At 45.3% G+C, this 17,372-nt stretch overlaps 1 protein-coding gene across 1 annotated transcript; it reads right to left on the bottom strand.

Annotated features, from left to right (window-relative positions):
* Nucleotides 1-4,913: 4,913 nt before the first annotated feature.
* Nucleotides 4,914-13,667, bottom strand: LOC144677210 (SITS-binding protein-like). Its single transcript, XM_078537399.1, has 3 exons — nucleotides 12,901-13,667; nucleotides 8,941-9,120; nucleotides 4,914-7,398 (listed from the first exon to the last, which is right to left on the bottom strand). Exons 1-3 carry the CDS (start codon nucleotides 13,075-13,077, stop codon nucleotides 7,195-7,197), a joined length of 561 nt encoding a protein of 186 aa, XP_078393525.1. The 5' UTR covers nucleotides 13,078-13,667; the 3' UTR covers nucleotides 4,914-7,194.
* Nucleotides 13,668-17,372: the final 3,705 nt, after the last annotated feature.

Here is a 17,372-nt window from a genome sequence, read left to right as displayed (position 1 = left end):
TGGAAACACCACCACCTGGAAGTTCCCCTCCAAGTCACTCACCATCCTGACTTGGAAATATATCACCGTTCCTTCACTGTCGATGGGTCAAAACCCTTCCTAACAGCACTGTGGGTGTACCTACACTGCATGGACTGCAGCGGTTCAAGAAGGCAGCTCACCAGCACCTTCTCAAGGGCAACTAGGGATGGGCAATAAATGCTAGCCCAGCCAGCGAAGCCCACATCCCGTGAATTAATAAAAGAAGCACTGGGAGCGAATAGGAAAAAATTAGAATCTCATGAGTGTCTCAGGGATGCAAAATTGGCTTGGGGATAGTAAACAGAGCTGCGATGAGTGATGTTCAACAGACTGCTGGGAGGTATGCTGTGGAGCTCCCTGGGGTTCAGTACCAGGTTACTGCTCTTTTTGATAAAGATTAATGACTTGAACTTGGGGTACAATTTTGAAACCTGGAAGTGTAGTATGCTATGAGGGAGAGAGGGCAGAGGCAGACTGGTGGAATGGTCAGACACATGGTAAATAAAATTCAATGCAGAAAATCTGAGGTAATACATTTTGAAAGGAAGAATGAGGAGAGACAATACAACAACGCTAACTTGCATTTATATAGCCCCTTTGACATAGCAAAACATCCAAAGCTGCTTAACAAGAGGGTCGCAAACATAACATTTTGACACAAGGCCACAGATGGACGTATTAGGACAGATGAGCAAAAGCTTGGCTAAAGAGTTTGATTTTAAGAAGTGTCTTCCAACAGGTCAGAGATTACAGAGGGAATTCCAGAGCTTGGAGTCAATGAAGTTAAAAATATGGCCAGCGAAGATGCAATGATTTATATCAGGGCTGAACAAGAGACCAGAACTAGAACACAGAGATTTCAAAGGCTCCTGAGCTGAAGGAGGCTCCAGAGATAGGGTGGGAGTGAGACCAAGAAAGGATTTGCAAACAAGGCTGAGAACTTGAAAACTAAGACGTTTTTCAGACCAAGAGCCAGTATGGATCAGTGAGCACAGGGATGATTGGCGAATGACATCTAGAGGAAGCTAACATCCAAGCAGCAGAGTTTTCAATGAGTCTAACTTTGTGGAGGATTGAATTAAGAGAGCATTGGAATAATCACGTTTGGAGGTAACAAAGTCTGGGGGGAGACTTCCAGCAGCGGCTGAGCTGAGGCAGGATCAGAGTTGAGTAATGTTTTGGAGGTGAAAGTAGGCAATCTTAGTGATGGAGGTGGTCAGAAATTCATCTTGTGGTCAAACACAACACCAAATAACTCATCTGGCTTAGATTTAGGTACTTCCCATGGATGGAAGCAATGGTAGAATTTTATGGGGCCTGCAAGAGTGAGAAAAGTGATGGGCAGGGTGGCTGAATTAGGCAGGAGCTGAAATTTCACTTTTCGGGTGGTGGGGTCAAATTTTGAGATTAACTCAGCAGCGTATTTGTGGTGGGTGGGGCCTTATGCTGTTCCGTGACAGGTTCCTATTTGTAATACATTTGCGTGCCATGAATACTCATTATATTAAATCTTTCTGTAACTACATCCTACCTTCATGATAAAGTCAGCGATGCATGGGAATCTCATGGCACCTGGTTCATGTTTGTTTAAAGGTGGCATGCAGTTGGCTTTGTGCAGTTGTGTCTGAGGTCAGCAGTTTTCCTTGGTTAACTCTGCGGCAAAGGGAGGGGACTGTGGACTAACAAAACCCCAGGTCTGGATGGACTTCACCCTAAGGTCTTGAAAGAAGTGACTAATGAGATAGCTAATGCACTGTTTTTAATTTTCCAAAATTCCCTAGATTCAGCGTAGGTTCCATTAGATTGGAAAATAGCGAATGTAGCTCCTTTATTCAAAAAGGGAAGGGGGAAGAAAGCAGGGAACTACAGGCCAGTTAGCCTAACCTCTGTCATAGGGAAAAAGTTAGAAGCTATTATTAAGGATGCTATAACAAGGCACTTAGAAAAATTCAAGGCAATCAGGCACAGTCAACATGTTTTTGTGAAAGAAAAATCATGTTTAACCAATTTTTTGGAGTTCTTTGAAGGAGCCACATGTGCTGTGGATAAAGGGGAACCAGTGGATGTACTGTACTTAGATTTCCAGAAAGCATTTGATGAAGTGTCACATCAAAGGTTATTGCAGAAAATAAAAGCTGATGGTATAGGGGATAACATATTGGCATGGATAGAAGATTGGCTAGCTAACAGGAAGCAGAGAATTGGCATAAATGGTTGGCAGGATGTGACAAGTGGTGTGTCACAGGGATCAGTGCTGGAGCCTCAACATTTTATAATTTATATAAATGACTTGGATGAAGGGGCCGATGGTATGGTTGCTAAATTTTCTGATGACACAAAGATAGTTAGGAAAGTAAATTGTGAGGAGGACATAAGAAGGCTACAAAGTGACATAGATAGGTTAAGTGAGTGGGCAAAGATCTGGCAAATGGAGTATGAAGTGGGCAAATGTGAAATTGTTCATTTTGGCAGGAAGAATCAAAAAGAAGCTTATTATCTAAATGGTGAGACATTGCAGAACTCTGAGATTCAGAGGGATCTGGGTGTCCGAGAGCATGAATCACAAACGGTATGAGCAGGTACAGCAAATAATTAGGGAATGTTATCATTTAATGTGAGGGGAATTTATTACAAAAGTAGAGAGGTTATGCTTCAGTTGTACAGGGCATTGGTGAGCCCACATCTGGAGTACTGTGTACAGTACTGGTCTCCTTATTTAAGAAAGATATAAATGTGTTAGAGGCAGTTCAGAGAAGGTTTACTAGACTAATACCAGGAATCAGGGTTATCTGATGAGAAAAGGCTGGACAGGTTAGGCTTGTATCCACTGGAATTTAGAAGAGTAAGAGATGACTTAATTGAAACCTTCAAGATCCTGAGGGGCCTTGACAGGGTGGATGTGAAGAGGATGTTTCCTCTTGTGGGAGAATCTGGAACTAGGGGGTCACTGTTTAAAAATAAGGGGTCGCTTGATTAAGGCATAGAAGAGGAGAATTTTTGTCTCTCGGAGGGTTGAGAGTCTTTAGAATTCTCTTCTCAAAAGGTGGTGGCAGCAGAGTCTTTGAATATTTTTAAGGCAGAGCTAGATAGATTATTGATTAAGAAGGGGGGGAAAGGCTTTCGGGGGTAGGCAGGAATGTGGGGTGGAGGTTACAATCAGAGCAGCCATGATCTTATTGAATGGCAGAGCAGGCTCGAGGGATCGAGTGGCCTACTCCTGCTTCTAATTCATATGTTCATGAGTTCACCTGCAACATTTCGATTATCTCTGCTGAGAATGATCTCAGACAATCTCCTTTACAATGCATAGAAGGGAGGGCCAGCCAAGCCTGCAAGTTCAGCCACAGCGTGGTGAGAACAGTATTAACATGAACATTCAATAAAGAGTGAATGCAAAAACACAACAAAACTTCTTTCACAATAAAGACATCTCCCTAACTCTCCTGTAGCCATCAATGTGTGCTAACAATGAGGTCTGCCAGTACCATTAGCTCTCTGACTAAGCTAGTCTCAACCAATAACAATGTTGCACACATGAATAAAATGAAGCCACTGTAATATGAAATATTTCCAAGTGAAATTTAAATTTGAAAAAACACCTGTGTGCTCTCAGTAAATTTGAACTTAATGGCAATGGATTTGGACAGGAAAGTTGTGGCCAAGCTGAAGACCCTCCCTAAGATAAAAGCAAAATACTGCGGATGCTGGAAATCTGAAACAAAAACAAAAAATTCTGGAAAAACTCAGCAGGTCTGGCAGCCTCTGTGGAGAGAGAAACAGAGTTAACGGATCGAGCCCATTTGACCCTTCTTCAGAGCTGCTGAGTCTTTCCAGCATTTTCTGTTTTTGTGTTGAAGAGCCTCCCTGTTTGACCAGGAGGCTTTTTTGTAGCCTGTCCGTACCTGCTGCATTGATGGTGGGTTTCACCAATAAAAAGCTACTCCTGCCCTTAATTGCTTGTCTCTCCTCTGCACGCCACCAGCACTTTAAATTTTAATTGGAATTGCATGAGAACTGGCGAAAGGACAAGTGGCGCCCACTTGTAGTTCCAATGTTAGGAACAACACACCATGGTTAAAATTCTGTCCAATGGGCCAAAGAACAAAGCCTATGATGGGGCCTGAAAACAACAGCTTCAGTCTTTTTGGTTGGAGGAAATTTCTGCTCATCCAGGATTGAATGTGGGATAAACAATCTGATCATTCAGAGGCAGTGGACGGGCTGAGAGAGGTGGCAGTGAGGTAGAGCTAGGTGTCACCAGAGTGCATGTGGAACCAGGCATTGTGTTTTCAGATAATGTTACCGAGGGGTAACATGTAGATGAGAAATTGGATGGGGCCAAGTTATTATTCATTTATGTAATTTTTGAAAGAAGGAGCAATGTATCTGAAATGAAATTCCATATGGACAATAAAGTGAAATTGAATTGAATTAATGGTGGGGGCACCTGAGGTAACAGTGTGGGAGCACGAAGAGAAGCCGTTGTAAGTGATAGTCTAGCTACAATAAGAATGGAAGCAGGCGAGAGCAGTCCCAGCTAACTCCTTGTACTGGAGGAAGGCGGTGGCATAGTGGTATTGTTACTGGACTGGTATTCCAAAAACCCAGGGTAATGCTCCAGGGACTTGGGTTCAAATCCCAATCTGGAAGATGGTGAAATTTGAAATCAATAACAACCTGGAATTAAAAGTCTAATGATGACCATGAAACCGATGCTAATGGTCACAAAAACCCATCTGGTTCACTGGTGTCCTTTAGGGTCTAACTTATATGTAACTCCAGGCCCACAGCAATGTGGTTGACTCTTAAATTGCCTAGCCAGTGATGCCCACATCCCATAAGTGAATTAAAAAAAAGGTAACATTTTGTTTCTGAAAGACAAAGTGGTTTAAGAAAAGAATTGTAGCAGACAGCTGGATAAATGGGAGAAAGCGAGGAATGGGTAGGTAAAAAACACAGGAATATCATATACAAAAACTAGAAACTGACACTGCAATCCTATCTTTCGGATTCCTGGAATATAGGATACATACTGTGTCCAAGCAGGAAAAACAACCAAAATAATGACACAACTGTTAATAAAACTCAGTCTAATCAAACGTATTGTTTACAAAAGAACAAACATTTATAGGCAAGTCTGGGAATAGCACTGGATGTTGTATAATAAGATCAGTTCAGTGTGTTGGATTCTGTCCAGGCAGGTTGCTAGACTTTGAATTTCCTGGAATCATTCCACAGGACACAACAGCTGTAATTTTGTTCTTTTTTACATTAATTGGATTTTTCAAAGTGGTTATTCGTAACATCAGGCATAACTTGAGTAAAGACACTGCGTTGGAACTTGGTGGAGGGAGGCAGGATGAGGGTGGATATCCCCATCTCCTGTTCAAACCTCGGAGAAACAGCAGAATGTGGGAAAGCCGATCTCATTCTTCCAGCCCAACAAGCTACATCATTTCTGGATGGCACCTTGAGTTTAATAAAACAATTCTAAATTATCCTCAGTGCCAGCCCACCTCTCCAATTGTTGAATTCATTCAGGGAAAGTGGGCATTGCTGGCTAGGCTGGCATTTATTGCCCATCCCTAGATTCCCATCTTGGTGAGATGCCTTCTTGAACCGCTACAGTCCATGTCGGGTAGGTACAGCCACAGTGCTGTTAGGGAAGGAGTTCCAGGATTTTAACCCAGCGACAGTGAAGGAACAGCAATATATTTCCAAGTCAGGATGGTGAGTGACTTGGACGAGAACTTCCAGGTGGTTGTGGTATTCCCATCTATCTGCTGCCCTTGTCCTTACATCATGGGGAGATGGGGTGTGTAAGTTCTCAAGATTCTGTGGAGTGCTGACTGCTCCTCACAGTACTGCAGTCAGGGATGGAGTGCTGTGTACAGGCAAAGACAGACACAATGGGATATCAGAGTGATGGGGGCAACACCATATGTGAGAAAGCAATTTCAGTGGAATGATATAGAGTGGCTCGAGCTGGCTGCGATTTGATTCAATAGCTACCAGTCTATTACTTGTATTGCTTTACTGTTACATTATGTGATTTTAGAAATGCCTCTTCAGAAATTAAGCACCTGGTAAAATAAATTAAAAACCGGAGCCTCCGTATCTATGTGACTTCTGTACAGCTTTCTGAACAGGTTTTGAGCGATTAATTTTTAACACATCTTTTCAGACTTAAAAGTATTTTAATGACTTTTTTAAAAGACTGGAATCTCATTTTGTGACAGGATGAGGCAACATTGCAACCTCATCAAGGGGTAAAGTCTCATTATAAATATATCTTCACACACAAAACACAGTGGGTGGGGTTTTCCGGCCCCAACACCAGTGGGCATCGTTGTGGGTGGGATGGCTAAATTTGGAGTTGTTGACTTTAGTTTCTCTCCAAATTTTCCTGTCCCGCTGCGACAATACCCACTGGTGTCGGAGTTCGAAAATCCCACCCACTGTGTGTTACAGCGGACGGAGAGCCTTAGTCTATCTAACCCCGTGCTGTACCTGTCCTGGGTCTGTTTGATGGGGACAGTGTAGAGAGAGCTTTACCCTGTATCTAACCCTGTGCTGTACCTGTCCTGGGTGTGTTAGATGGGGACAGTGTAGAGGGAGCTTTACTCAGTATCTAACCCCGTGCTGTATCTGTCCTGGGAGTGTTTGATGGGGACCTTTCTTGATTCCAACAACTCTCATATTAATGATCTAAATCAATACACAAAGTTTTGGTATCTAAGTGGCTGGCGGGAATGATTAAGACTGAGTGGTGGTTTCAACCTGTCTCTGGCCTGAAGCCTGGGCCTGGGCCCTATATCCAGGGCCTAACCCTTACTCTAAGCCCCTGAGTTTGGACTGGATTTGAGCTAGCTCCTCCGCGGAATACTTTATTCGACTGTAGTCAGGAGATGATTCATCTAGCTTTACTGGCAACATAGTCTTGGAAAGTCATGGATTGAAAGTTCTTGCATGGTTAGCTGCTAGGATTGCTGAAATTAAGAGAAAGAGGTGTTTTACCTCCCACAGAGTTGGCGATTGTGGGTTGTGGCATTTCCTCAGGTAGATGCTGACCCCCAGGACACTGCCCACAGCCAAACTACAGTCAGTAAGGAAAGGCCTTGTGATTGTCCTAGAATTGGAAACAGTTTTGGTCTCTCAGGTCTAGGGTGCTGTTCACTGGCTCTCAAATGCCGGAGTATTTCGGGACTTCTGTCTGACAAAAACTGCCACGTCGGTCAGAGCCACTGGGTAATCTTGCAGGAGAGTTCCACCATCAAACACCTGCGCTGTGTTCACATCCTTCCACAGGTAGCTGGTTCCTGGCAAGTAGATATCCCTATGGACTCTGCCTCGCTCTGTCACTGGTGCCACCAGTACCTGAGTGTGGGAAACAGATGGGTTACACAGAGTGGGCACTGGACTGAACAGGAATCACTTTGCTCATCCACACAGCAGGCCACACCACCTCAAAACTGTGACTGCCTACAAAGGGAGCTTCAGTTGATAAAAAGGCAAGTCCAGCAAACCTAGAGGCAGCTTCTGAGTAATAAAGAGACCTCTCTATGACACTAGCAAGTTTCCATCCCAGTGCTGTGCTGAGGGAACCAATCTCACACTGCGGCATTATGATTACCCTCAATGATCCAGGGCTCTGCCTGGGGGTGACTACTGCTCCCTAACCACTGACCCCAGCTAGAAAGCAGTCACATGTGGCAATCAGGCGAACACAGGCCCAAGTTCTGCAGTGAAATCCCACAGGACAACCAGCTGTCCATTATTTGTGGGCCTGGTGTTAAAAGTAGCTTTCAATTCAATTTTAGCCTACACTAATGCCCCTGGTTGGATGGCACTGAGTCAAAAAGACATGGGATCAGTTTCTGTGCATGTGCTGGCCATAGCCAGCTCTATCATACCGCCACCTTTCCTTCAACCCCTCTTCTGTCTCTGTGTTGTCAAACAGCTTTCCCAACATCTGCTCCTGGGATGAGCTGCAATTTTCTCCAATTAAACATTGGAAAGGCTGAAGCCATTGTCTTTGGCCCCCACCACAAACTCTAGCCATTGACTCCAGCCATTGTATTTGACGGTGTTTCCAATGACATATTCTCCATTGCTAAGGGCAGCTCTGGAACATTACACAATCCTCACCCCTGCCTCAGCTGACCTTCTGCTGAAACCCTCATTCATACCTTCTCACCTTGAGTCTTGACCTTTCCATCTTCCACCTCTTCTTCCACTTTCAATAAATTTGATCTCATCCGAAACTCTGTTGCCCATATCCTAACTTGCACCAAGTCCTGTTCCCTTACCACTCCCTGTGCTTGTTGACCTACACCGGCTCCTGGTCCGGCAATGCCTTGATTTTGAAATTCTCATCATCATTCTCAAGGCCTCCATGGCCTCACCCCTTCCTATCCCTGTCATCTCCTCCAGGCACACAAACCTCTGAGATATATGCGCTCCTCCAATTCTGGCCTCTTAAGCATCTGTTATTCTCTTTGTTGCACCACTGGTGGTTGTGCCTTCATCTGCCAGAGCTCTGGAATTCCCCTCCTTAACCTCTCTGCCTCACTCTCCTTTAAGACACTCCTTAAAAGCCACTTCTTTGACCAAACTTTTGTAAGCCTCCTGATTTTTTCATTCCATGGTGCACGGTCAATTTTTGTCTCATTTGTTTCCTGTGAAGAACCTCCGGATGCACTATTCATCATACTGATGTTCTTGGAGTCAGTTGTAAAGAAGATGGAACTGACTGTATTAAGGACTGCAAGTTCACTATCACCCAAGGTGAATTTATACCCACAGTCTCCAATGATTTTATATCCATATATTTCTATTGAGAGAGCTGGACAAGCAAAGGCCAATGAGTAACACTGTTCTCAACTTGCAACCATGACACTAACCTGACCAACAACATACCTCATCACCAATCAGAAACTCATCATCAAGAGTGAACGTTCTTGGGTCATCTGGGCTAACCCACCACACTGGCCGAAACACAGGGTGCCCCAGGGATGCCAGCACTGCTGTCTGTTTCACAATGAGTGGCGCAACAAAAGTCTGGTGTCTGTGTATGTATGACCGGGTCACATTCACAATCTGAAATAGAGAGTGCCATACTAATGAATTGTGATTAATAATCAAGAGGTTCAGGATGTTTATATATAGAATAACAGATGTCCTAATAGTTACAGGCTGGAATCTAATCGAGGGGTTCAGTGGTTTATATATAGAATAACAGATACCCGGGAGTGAGTTACAGACTGGAATCTAATCAAGGGGTTCGGTGGTTTATGTATAGAGTAACAGATGCCCCAGGGTGAGTTACAAGCTGGAACCTAATTGAGGGGTTCAGTGGTTTATAGTCATAGAGTCATAGAGGTCTACAGCGCAAAAAAAGGCCCTTCGGCCCATCGACTCTGCGCTGGTCAAACAAGTACCTAACTTTTCTAATCCCATTTTCCAGCACTAGGCCCATAGCCTTGTATGCCATGGTATTGCAAATGCACATCCAAATGTTTCTTAAATGTTATGAGGGTTTCTGCCTCTACCACTCTTTCAGGCAGTGAGTTCCAGATTCCCACCACCCTCTGGGTGAAAAAATCTTTCCTCACATCCCCTCTAAACTTCCTGCCCCTGACCTTAAATCTATGCTCCCTGGCTACTGATCCCTCCACCAAGGGGAGAAGTTCCTTCCTGTCTACCCTATCTATGCCCCTCATAATTTTATAGACCTCAATAATGTACCCCCTCAATCTCCTCTGCTCCAGGGAAAATAACCACAGTCTATCCAATCTCCCCTAAAAAACTAAAACTCTCCTGCCCAGGCAACATCATGGTAAATCTCCTCTGCACTCTCTCTAGTGCAATCACACCCTTCCTCTAATGCGGATTCCAGAACTGCACGCAATACTCTAGCGGTGTCCTAACTAGCGTTTTATACAGTTCCAGCACAACCTCCCTGCTCTTATATTCTGTGCCTCAGCTAATAAAGGCAAGTATCCCATGTGCCTTCTTAACCACCTTATCTACCTGTCCCGCTACCTTAAGGGACTGGTGGACATGCACACCAAGGTCCCTCTGATCCTCGGTACTTCCCAGGGTCCTACCATTCATCATGTATTCCCATGCCTTGTTTGTCCTGTCCAAGTGCATCACCTCACACTTATCCAGATTAAATTCCATTTTCCACTGATCAGCCCATCTGACCAGTCCATCTATATCCTCCTGTAATCTAAGGCTATCCTCCTCACTATTTAGCACCCCACCAATTTTTGTGTCATCCGTGAACTTACTGATCAACCCTCCTACATTCAAGTCTAAATCATTTATATATACCACAAACAGCAAGGGATCCAACACCAACCCCTGTGGAACCTCACTGGACACAGGTATCCAGGCACAAAAACACCCCTCGACCATCACTCTGTGCTTCCTGCCACTCAGCCAATTCTGGATCCAATTTGCCAAATTGCCTTGGATCCCAGGGGCTCTTACCTTCGTTATCGATCTCCCATATGGGACCTTATCAAAAGCCTTGCTGAAGTCTAAGTAGACAACGTCAAATGCATTGCCCTCATCTACACAGCTGGTCACCTCTTCGAAAAATTCAATCAAATTGGTCAGACATGACCTCCCCTTAACAAAACCATGCTGGCTGTCCTTGGTTAATTCCTGCCTCTCCAAGTGTAGATTAATTCTGTCCCTCGAAATCGCTTCCAATAGTTTCCCTACCACTGAGGTTAGACTGACTGGCCTGTAGTTCCCTGGTTTATTCCTTCCTCTCTTCTTGAATAACAGTACCACATTGGCTGTCCTCCAGTCCTCTGGCACCTCTCCTGTTTGCAGAGAGGTATTGAAAATTATTGCCCGTGCCCCTGCTATCTCCTCCCCTGCCTCACTCAACAGCCTGAGATGCATTGCATCCAGGCCTGGAGATTTATCTACTTTTAAGCCTGCCAGACCACTTAGAACCTCCTCCCTTTCTATGCTAATTTCTTTAATTATATCACAGTCCTTCTGCCTGATTTCCATACCTACGTCATCCCTCTCACTTGTGAGCACTGACACAAAGTATTAATTTAGAACCTGACCTATGTCTTCTGGCTCCACACACAAATTACCACTATGGTCCTTAATGGGCCCTACTCTTTCCGTAGTTATCCTCTTACTCTTAATGGACTTGTAAAATAACTTTGGATTTTCCTTTATTTTACCTGCCAATGTCTTTTCATGCCCCCTTTTTTCTCTCCAAATTTCCTTTTCAAGTTTCCCCCCTACACATTCTATACTCCTCTAGGGCTTCCGCTGTTTTGAGCCCTCGGTATCTGCCATAAACTTCCCTTTTTCTCTTTATCCAATTATGTATGCCCCTTGACATCCAGGGTTCCCTGGATTTGTTGTTCCCACCCTTTATCTTTACTGGAATATGTTGGCCCTGTACTCTCCCTATTTCCTTCTTGAATGAGTCTCACTGCTCTGACACAGATTTAGCTAAAAGTAGCTGCTCCCATTCCACTCTGGCCAAATCATATCTGATCTTATTAAAATTAACCTTCCCCCAATTTAGAACCCGGATTTCTGGCCCATCCTTGTCCTTTTCCATAACAACCTTGAATCTAATGGAGTTATGATCACTATCTGCAAAATGCTCCCCCACTGATACCTCTACCACTTGCCCGGCTTCATTCCCTAAAATTAAGTCCAGGACCACCCCCTCTCTTGTAGGATCTTCTATGTACTGGCTTAAAAAGCTCTCCTGGATGCATTTTAAGAATTCTGCTCCCTCTAAACTTATCACACTATGACTAACACAGTTAATGTTGGGGAAGTTGAAATCCCCCACTATTACTGCCATATTATTTTTACACTTCTCTGAAATTTGCCTACATATCTGCTCTTCTATTTCTCTCTGACTGTTTGGGGGCCTATAGTACACTCCCAGTAATGCGATTGCTCCTTTTTTGTTTTTCAGTTCCACACATATGGCTTCATTTGAGGATCCTTCTAAGATGTCATCCCTCCTTACTGCTGTAATTGATTCCTTGATCAATATTGCAATACCCCCTCCTCTTTTACCTCTTTCCCTGTCTCGCCTGAAGACCCTATATCCTGGAATATTGAGCTGCTAACTCTGCTCCTCTCTCAACCATGTGTCTGTGACAGCAATGACATCATACTTCCATGTGTTAATTTGTGCCCTCAACTCATCATTATATATAGAATAAGAGATAATCCGGAAGTGAGCTACAAACTGGAATCTAATTCAGGGGTTTGGATGGTTTATATATAGAATAACAGATACCCGGGAGTGAGTTACAGGCTGGAAGCTATGTGAGAGGTTCGGCTGGTTTATATAGAGAATAACAGATACTTCGGAGTGAATTACACAGTGGAATCTAAGCGGGAGGTTCGGCTGGTTTATATAGAGAATAACAGATACCCAGGAATAAGTTACAGATTGGAGTATAAGCAAGGGGTTTGGGTGGTTTATATATATATAACAGATACCTGGGAGTGAGTTACAGACTAGAATCCAATCGAGGGGTTCGGGTGGTTTATATATAGAATAACAGATACCCAGGAGTGAGTTACAGACTAGAAACTAATCGAGGGGTTCAGGTGGTTTATAATATAGAACAACAGATACCTGGGTGTGAGTTACAGACTAGAAACTAATCGAGGGGTTCGGTTGGTTTATATATAAAATGTCAGATACCTGGGAGTGAGTTACAGACTGGAATCTAATCGAAGGGTTCGGATGGTTTATAATACAGAATAACAGATACCCAGCTGTAAGTTACAGACTGGAATTCAATGTACAACCTTCAAATGCTCACCCAAATGCCCTCAGTTGCCCACCCCCCTCACCCCACCTACCCAGCTCTCCCCAAAGGCCCAGGGCGAAGTACTGAATGACATCACGGGTAGGAAGGTCACAACCTGCAGCCAGCGAACAAACAGCTCCTCGTCTGCTAGGAACCCATCTGTCAGTGAGCCTCCTGAAAGGTCAAAGGCTACAAAGTAAAGGACAGTCACAAATTTTCCATTTATCATATATTCTTGTTATGGAGTTATGCGGCAAGGTGTCACTTCTGAAGGGAGCAGCTGCTAGGAGTTTGCTGGGGTTTGTGACTGCACCTCTGTTGTGTTCAAATCCTGAACTTCATAAAATTTGCAGGTAGCAAAACTGCAGAGATGTAGAGACAGTGGGTGAGAGCACAGATCTCCCTGGTGTGGGCACTGAGACAGAGGGTAAGAGCACTGAGACATGAGGGTGAGGGCACAGATTTCCCAGGAATGGACAGTGAGACAGAGGGCAAGGGCACAGGTCTCCCTGGTGTGGGAACTGAGACAGAGGGTGAGAGCGCAGGTCTCGATTTTTTGTCATTCATGGAATGTGAGCTTCGCTGGCTGGGCCAGCATTTATTGCCCATCCCTTATTGCCCTTGAGAAAGTGATAGTGAGCTGCCTTCTTTAACCGCTGCTGTCCATGTGGTGTAGGTGCACCCAAAGTGCTGTTAGAAAGGGAGTTCCAGGATTTTAACCCAGCGACAGTGAGGGAACGGCGATATATTTCCAAGTCAGGATGGTGAGTGACTTGGAGGGGAACTTCCAGGTGGTGGTGTTCCCATCTATCTGCTGCCCTTGTCCTTCTAGATGGTAGTGGTCATGGGCTTGGAAGGTGCTGTCTAATGAGCCTTGGTGAATTCCTGCAGCGCATCCTGTAGATGTTACACACTACTGCTACTGTGCGTCAGTGGGGGAGGGAGTGAATGTGGATGTGGTGCCAATCAAGTGGGTTGCTTTTTCCTGGGTGGTGTCAAGCTAGCCTCTGACCCACTCTTGTAGCCACAGTGTTTATGTGGCTAGTCCAGTTCAGTTTCTGGTCAATGGTAACCCCCAGGATGCTGATTGTGGGGGATTCAGTGTTGGTAATGCCATTGAATGTCAAGGGATGATGGTTAGATTCTGTCTTGTTGGAGCTGGTCATTGCCTGGCACTTGTGTGGCACAAATGTTACTTTCCATTTGTCAGCCCAAGCCTGGATATTGTCCAGGTCTTGCTGCATTTGAACACGGGCTCTTTCAGTATCTGAGGAGTCACGAATGGTGCTGAAAATTGTGCAATCATCAGCAAACATCCCCACTTCTGACCGCATGATGGAAGGAAGGTCATTGATGAAGTAGCTGTACTTAGTTGGGCCTAGGACACTGAGGAGCGCCTGCAGTGACGTCCTGGAGCTGAGATGATTGACCTCCAACAATCACAACCATCTTCCTTTGTGTTAGGTATGACTCCAACCAGTTTTCCGCCTGATCCCCATTGACTCCAGTTTTGCTAGGGCTCCTTGATGTCACACTTGGTCAAATACTGCCTGATGTCAAGGGCAGCCACTACATGTTTAAACCAAGGCTGTAATGAGGTCAGGAGCTGAGTGGCCCTGGCGGAACCCAAACTGAGCATCAGTGATCAGGTTATTGGTAAGCAAGTGCTGCTTGATAGCACTGTTGATGGCCCCTTCCTTTACTTTATTAATGATCGAGAGTAGACTGATGGGGCGGTAATTGGCTGGGCTGGAAATGTCCTGTTTTTGTGTACAGGACATTCCTGTGAAATTTTCCACATTGCCGGGTAGATGCCAGTGTTGTAGCTGCACTTTTTAGGTATGCCTGGCATTGCTTCTGGCATGCCCTCCTGCACTCTTCATTGAACCAGGGTTGGTCCCCTGGCTTGGTGATAATGGTAGAGTGGGGGATATGCCGGGCCATGAGGTTACAGATTGTGTTTGAGTACAATTCTGCTGCTGCTGATGGCCCACAGCGCCTCATGGATAGCCAGTCTTGGGTTGCCAGATCTGTTTGAAATCTATCCCATTTAGCATGGTGGCAGTGCCACACAACACGATGGCAGGTATCCTCAATGTGAAGACGGGACATTGTCTCCACAAGGACTGTGCAATGGTCGCTCACGGACAGATGCATTTGCGGCAGGCAGGTTGGTGAGGATGAGGTCAAGTATGTTTTTCCCTCTTGTTGGTTCCTCCACCACCTGTCGCAGACCCAGTCTAGCAGTTATATCTTTTAGGACTCGGCCAGCTTGGTCTGTGGTGGTGATACCGAGCCACTCTTGGTGATGGACATTGAAGTCTCCCACCCAGAGTACATTCCGTGCCCTTGTCCCCCTCAGTGCTTCCTCCAAGCGGTGTTCAACATGGAGGAGCACTGATCATCAGCTGAGGGAGGGCAGTACGTGGTAATCAGCAGGAGGTTTACCTGTCCATGTTTGACCTGGTGCCATAAGACTTCATGGGGGCCAGAGTTGATGTTGAGGACTCCCAGGGCAACTCCCTCCCGACTGTATCTCACTATGCCGGCACCTCTGCTGAGTCTGTCCTGCCGATGGGGCAGGACATACCCAGGAATAGTGTTGATCATGTCTGGGGCATTATCTGTAAGCTGTGATTCCGTGAGGAACACTATGTCAGGCTGTTACTTGACTGGTCTGTGAGACAGCTCTCCCAATTTTGGCACTAACCCCCAGATGTTTGTAAGGAGGACATTGCAGGGTTGACAGGGCCATTTCAGAGGGCATTTAAGAGTCAACCACATTGCTGTGGATCTGGGGTCACATGTAGGCCAGACCAGGTAAGGACGGCAGATTTCCTTCCCTAAAGGACATTAGTGAACCAGATGGGTTTTTATGAAAATTGACAATGGTTTCAAGATCATCATTAGACTTTTAATTCCAGATTTGTACAGGATTGAAATTACACCATATGATGTATTGGCACTCAGACCCGCGTCCACAAAGAACTCCCCTGGGTCTCTGGATCAGCCGTCCAGTGAGAACACCACTATGCCACCATCTCTGAGAGCACAGATCACCCAGGAGTGGGACTGAATCAAAGGGTGAGAGCACGGGTCTCCCAGAAATGGGCACTGAAAAAGAGGGTGAGAGTGAGAGCACAGATCTCCCAGGAATGGGCAGTGGGATAGAGGGTGATAGTGAGAGCACAGATCTACCAGGAATGGGCACTGGGACAGAGGGTGAGAGTGAGAGCACAGGTCTCCCAGAAATGGGCACTGAGAAAGAGGGTGAGAGTGAGAGCAAAGATCTCCCAGGAATGGGCACTGGGACAGAGGGTGACAGTTAGAGCACAGATCTCCCAGGAATGGGCACTGGAACAGAGGGTGAGAGTGAGAGCACATATCTCCAAGGAATGGGCACTGGGATAGAGGGTGAGAGTGAGAGCACAGATCTCCCAGGAATAGGCACTGGGATAGAGGGTGAGAATGAGAGCACAGATCTCCCAGGAATAGGCACTGGGACAGAGGGTGAGTGTGAGAGCACAGATCTCCCAGGAATGGGCACTGGGACAGAGGGTGAGTGTGAGAGCACAGATCTCCCAGGAATGGGCACTGGGACAGGGGGTGAGAGTGAGAGCACAGATCTCCCAGGAATGGGCACTGAGAAAGAGGGTGAGAGTGAGAGCACAGATCTCCCGGGAATGGGCACTTTGACAGAGGCTGAGAGTGAGGGATTTTTGGGAGAGGGGATTGAGTTGGAGGCTCACAACAAGGAATCACCAGGAGTTGTCGCTGGGTGACCAGGAATTGGTTAAAAGATAATTACCATTGTTGCTGGTGTGATGGGGAGGGAGGTGGAAGCAGGCGAGGAATTGACAGGTGTCATAGCTGGAATGGCTGGGAGAAGGTCTGCACTGGAGGAGGTAGGAAGACAGGAAAACAGCAGATTGGTCCAATCTCAAAGAGACATCAAATTCAATGGGAGAGATCAATCCCAGAGGGACAGTTATCAACAGGAGGGTTATTGTTCAGCAGCAATGGACTTCAGTAAGAGAGCTATTCGAACAAGAGCAATGAGCTTTAATGGTGTCATAATGAAATACAGAGATGAGAACCAATGAGAGATTGTTTAAAGATTGGGTTTCAAAGAAAAAGCAAACGGAAGAGATGGATTGGGCTTTAATGTAGCATTTATGCAACAGAGGAGTGAGCATAAAGGTATTATTAATCTATCAGAGGAATGGGTTTACTGTGTGAGTTAACATATCAGAGGAATGGGTTAACTGTGTGAGTTAACATATCAGAGGAATGGGTTCACTGTGGCTTAAAATATTGGGTTTCCTTTGTGAGTTAATATATGAGAAGAATGGGTTTACTGTGTGAGTTAATATATCAGAGGAATGGGTTCACTGTGGGTTAACATATCAGAGGAATGGGCTTACTGTGGGTTAACATATCAGAGGAATGGGTTTATTGTGGGTTAATATATCAGAGGAATGGGTTTATTGTGGATTACTTTATCAGAGGAATGTGTTTACTGTG

Source organism: Cetorhinus maximus, unplaced genomic scaffold (genome assembly GCF_964194155.1).
Source record: "Cetorhinus maximus unplaced genomic scaffold, sCetMax3.hap1.1 HAP1_SCAFFOLD_2308, whole genome shotgun sequence".
Classification (NCBI taxonomy): Eukaryota; Metazoa; Chordata; class Chondrichthyes; order Lamniformes; family Cetorhinidae; genus Cetorhinus; species Cetorhinus maximus.
Note: the sequence above shows the minus strand (reverse complement) of the source record. Positions and strands in the feature narration are given on the sequence as shown.

What these genes read in the sequence shown, in the direction of transcription:
- LOC144677210 (XM_078537399.1), bottom strand. Translation starts at nt 13,077, where the DNA reads ATGATAAATGGAAAATTTGTGACTGTCCTTTACTTTGTAGCCTTTGAC. An exon ending in GGGCCTTTGGGGAGAGCTGG is followed by an intron (nt 9,121 to 12,900) that starts GTAGGTGGGGTG and finishes TCTCTATTTCAG; the next exon opens with ATTGTGAATGTGACCCGGTC. An exon ending in AGTTTCTGATTGGTGATGAG is followed by an intron (nt 7,399 to 8,940) that starts GTATGTTGTTGG and finishes TCCCACACTCAG; the next exon opens with GTACTGGTGGCACCAGTGAC.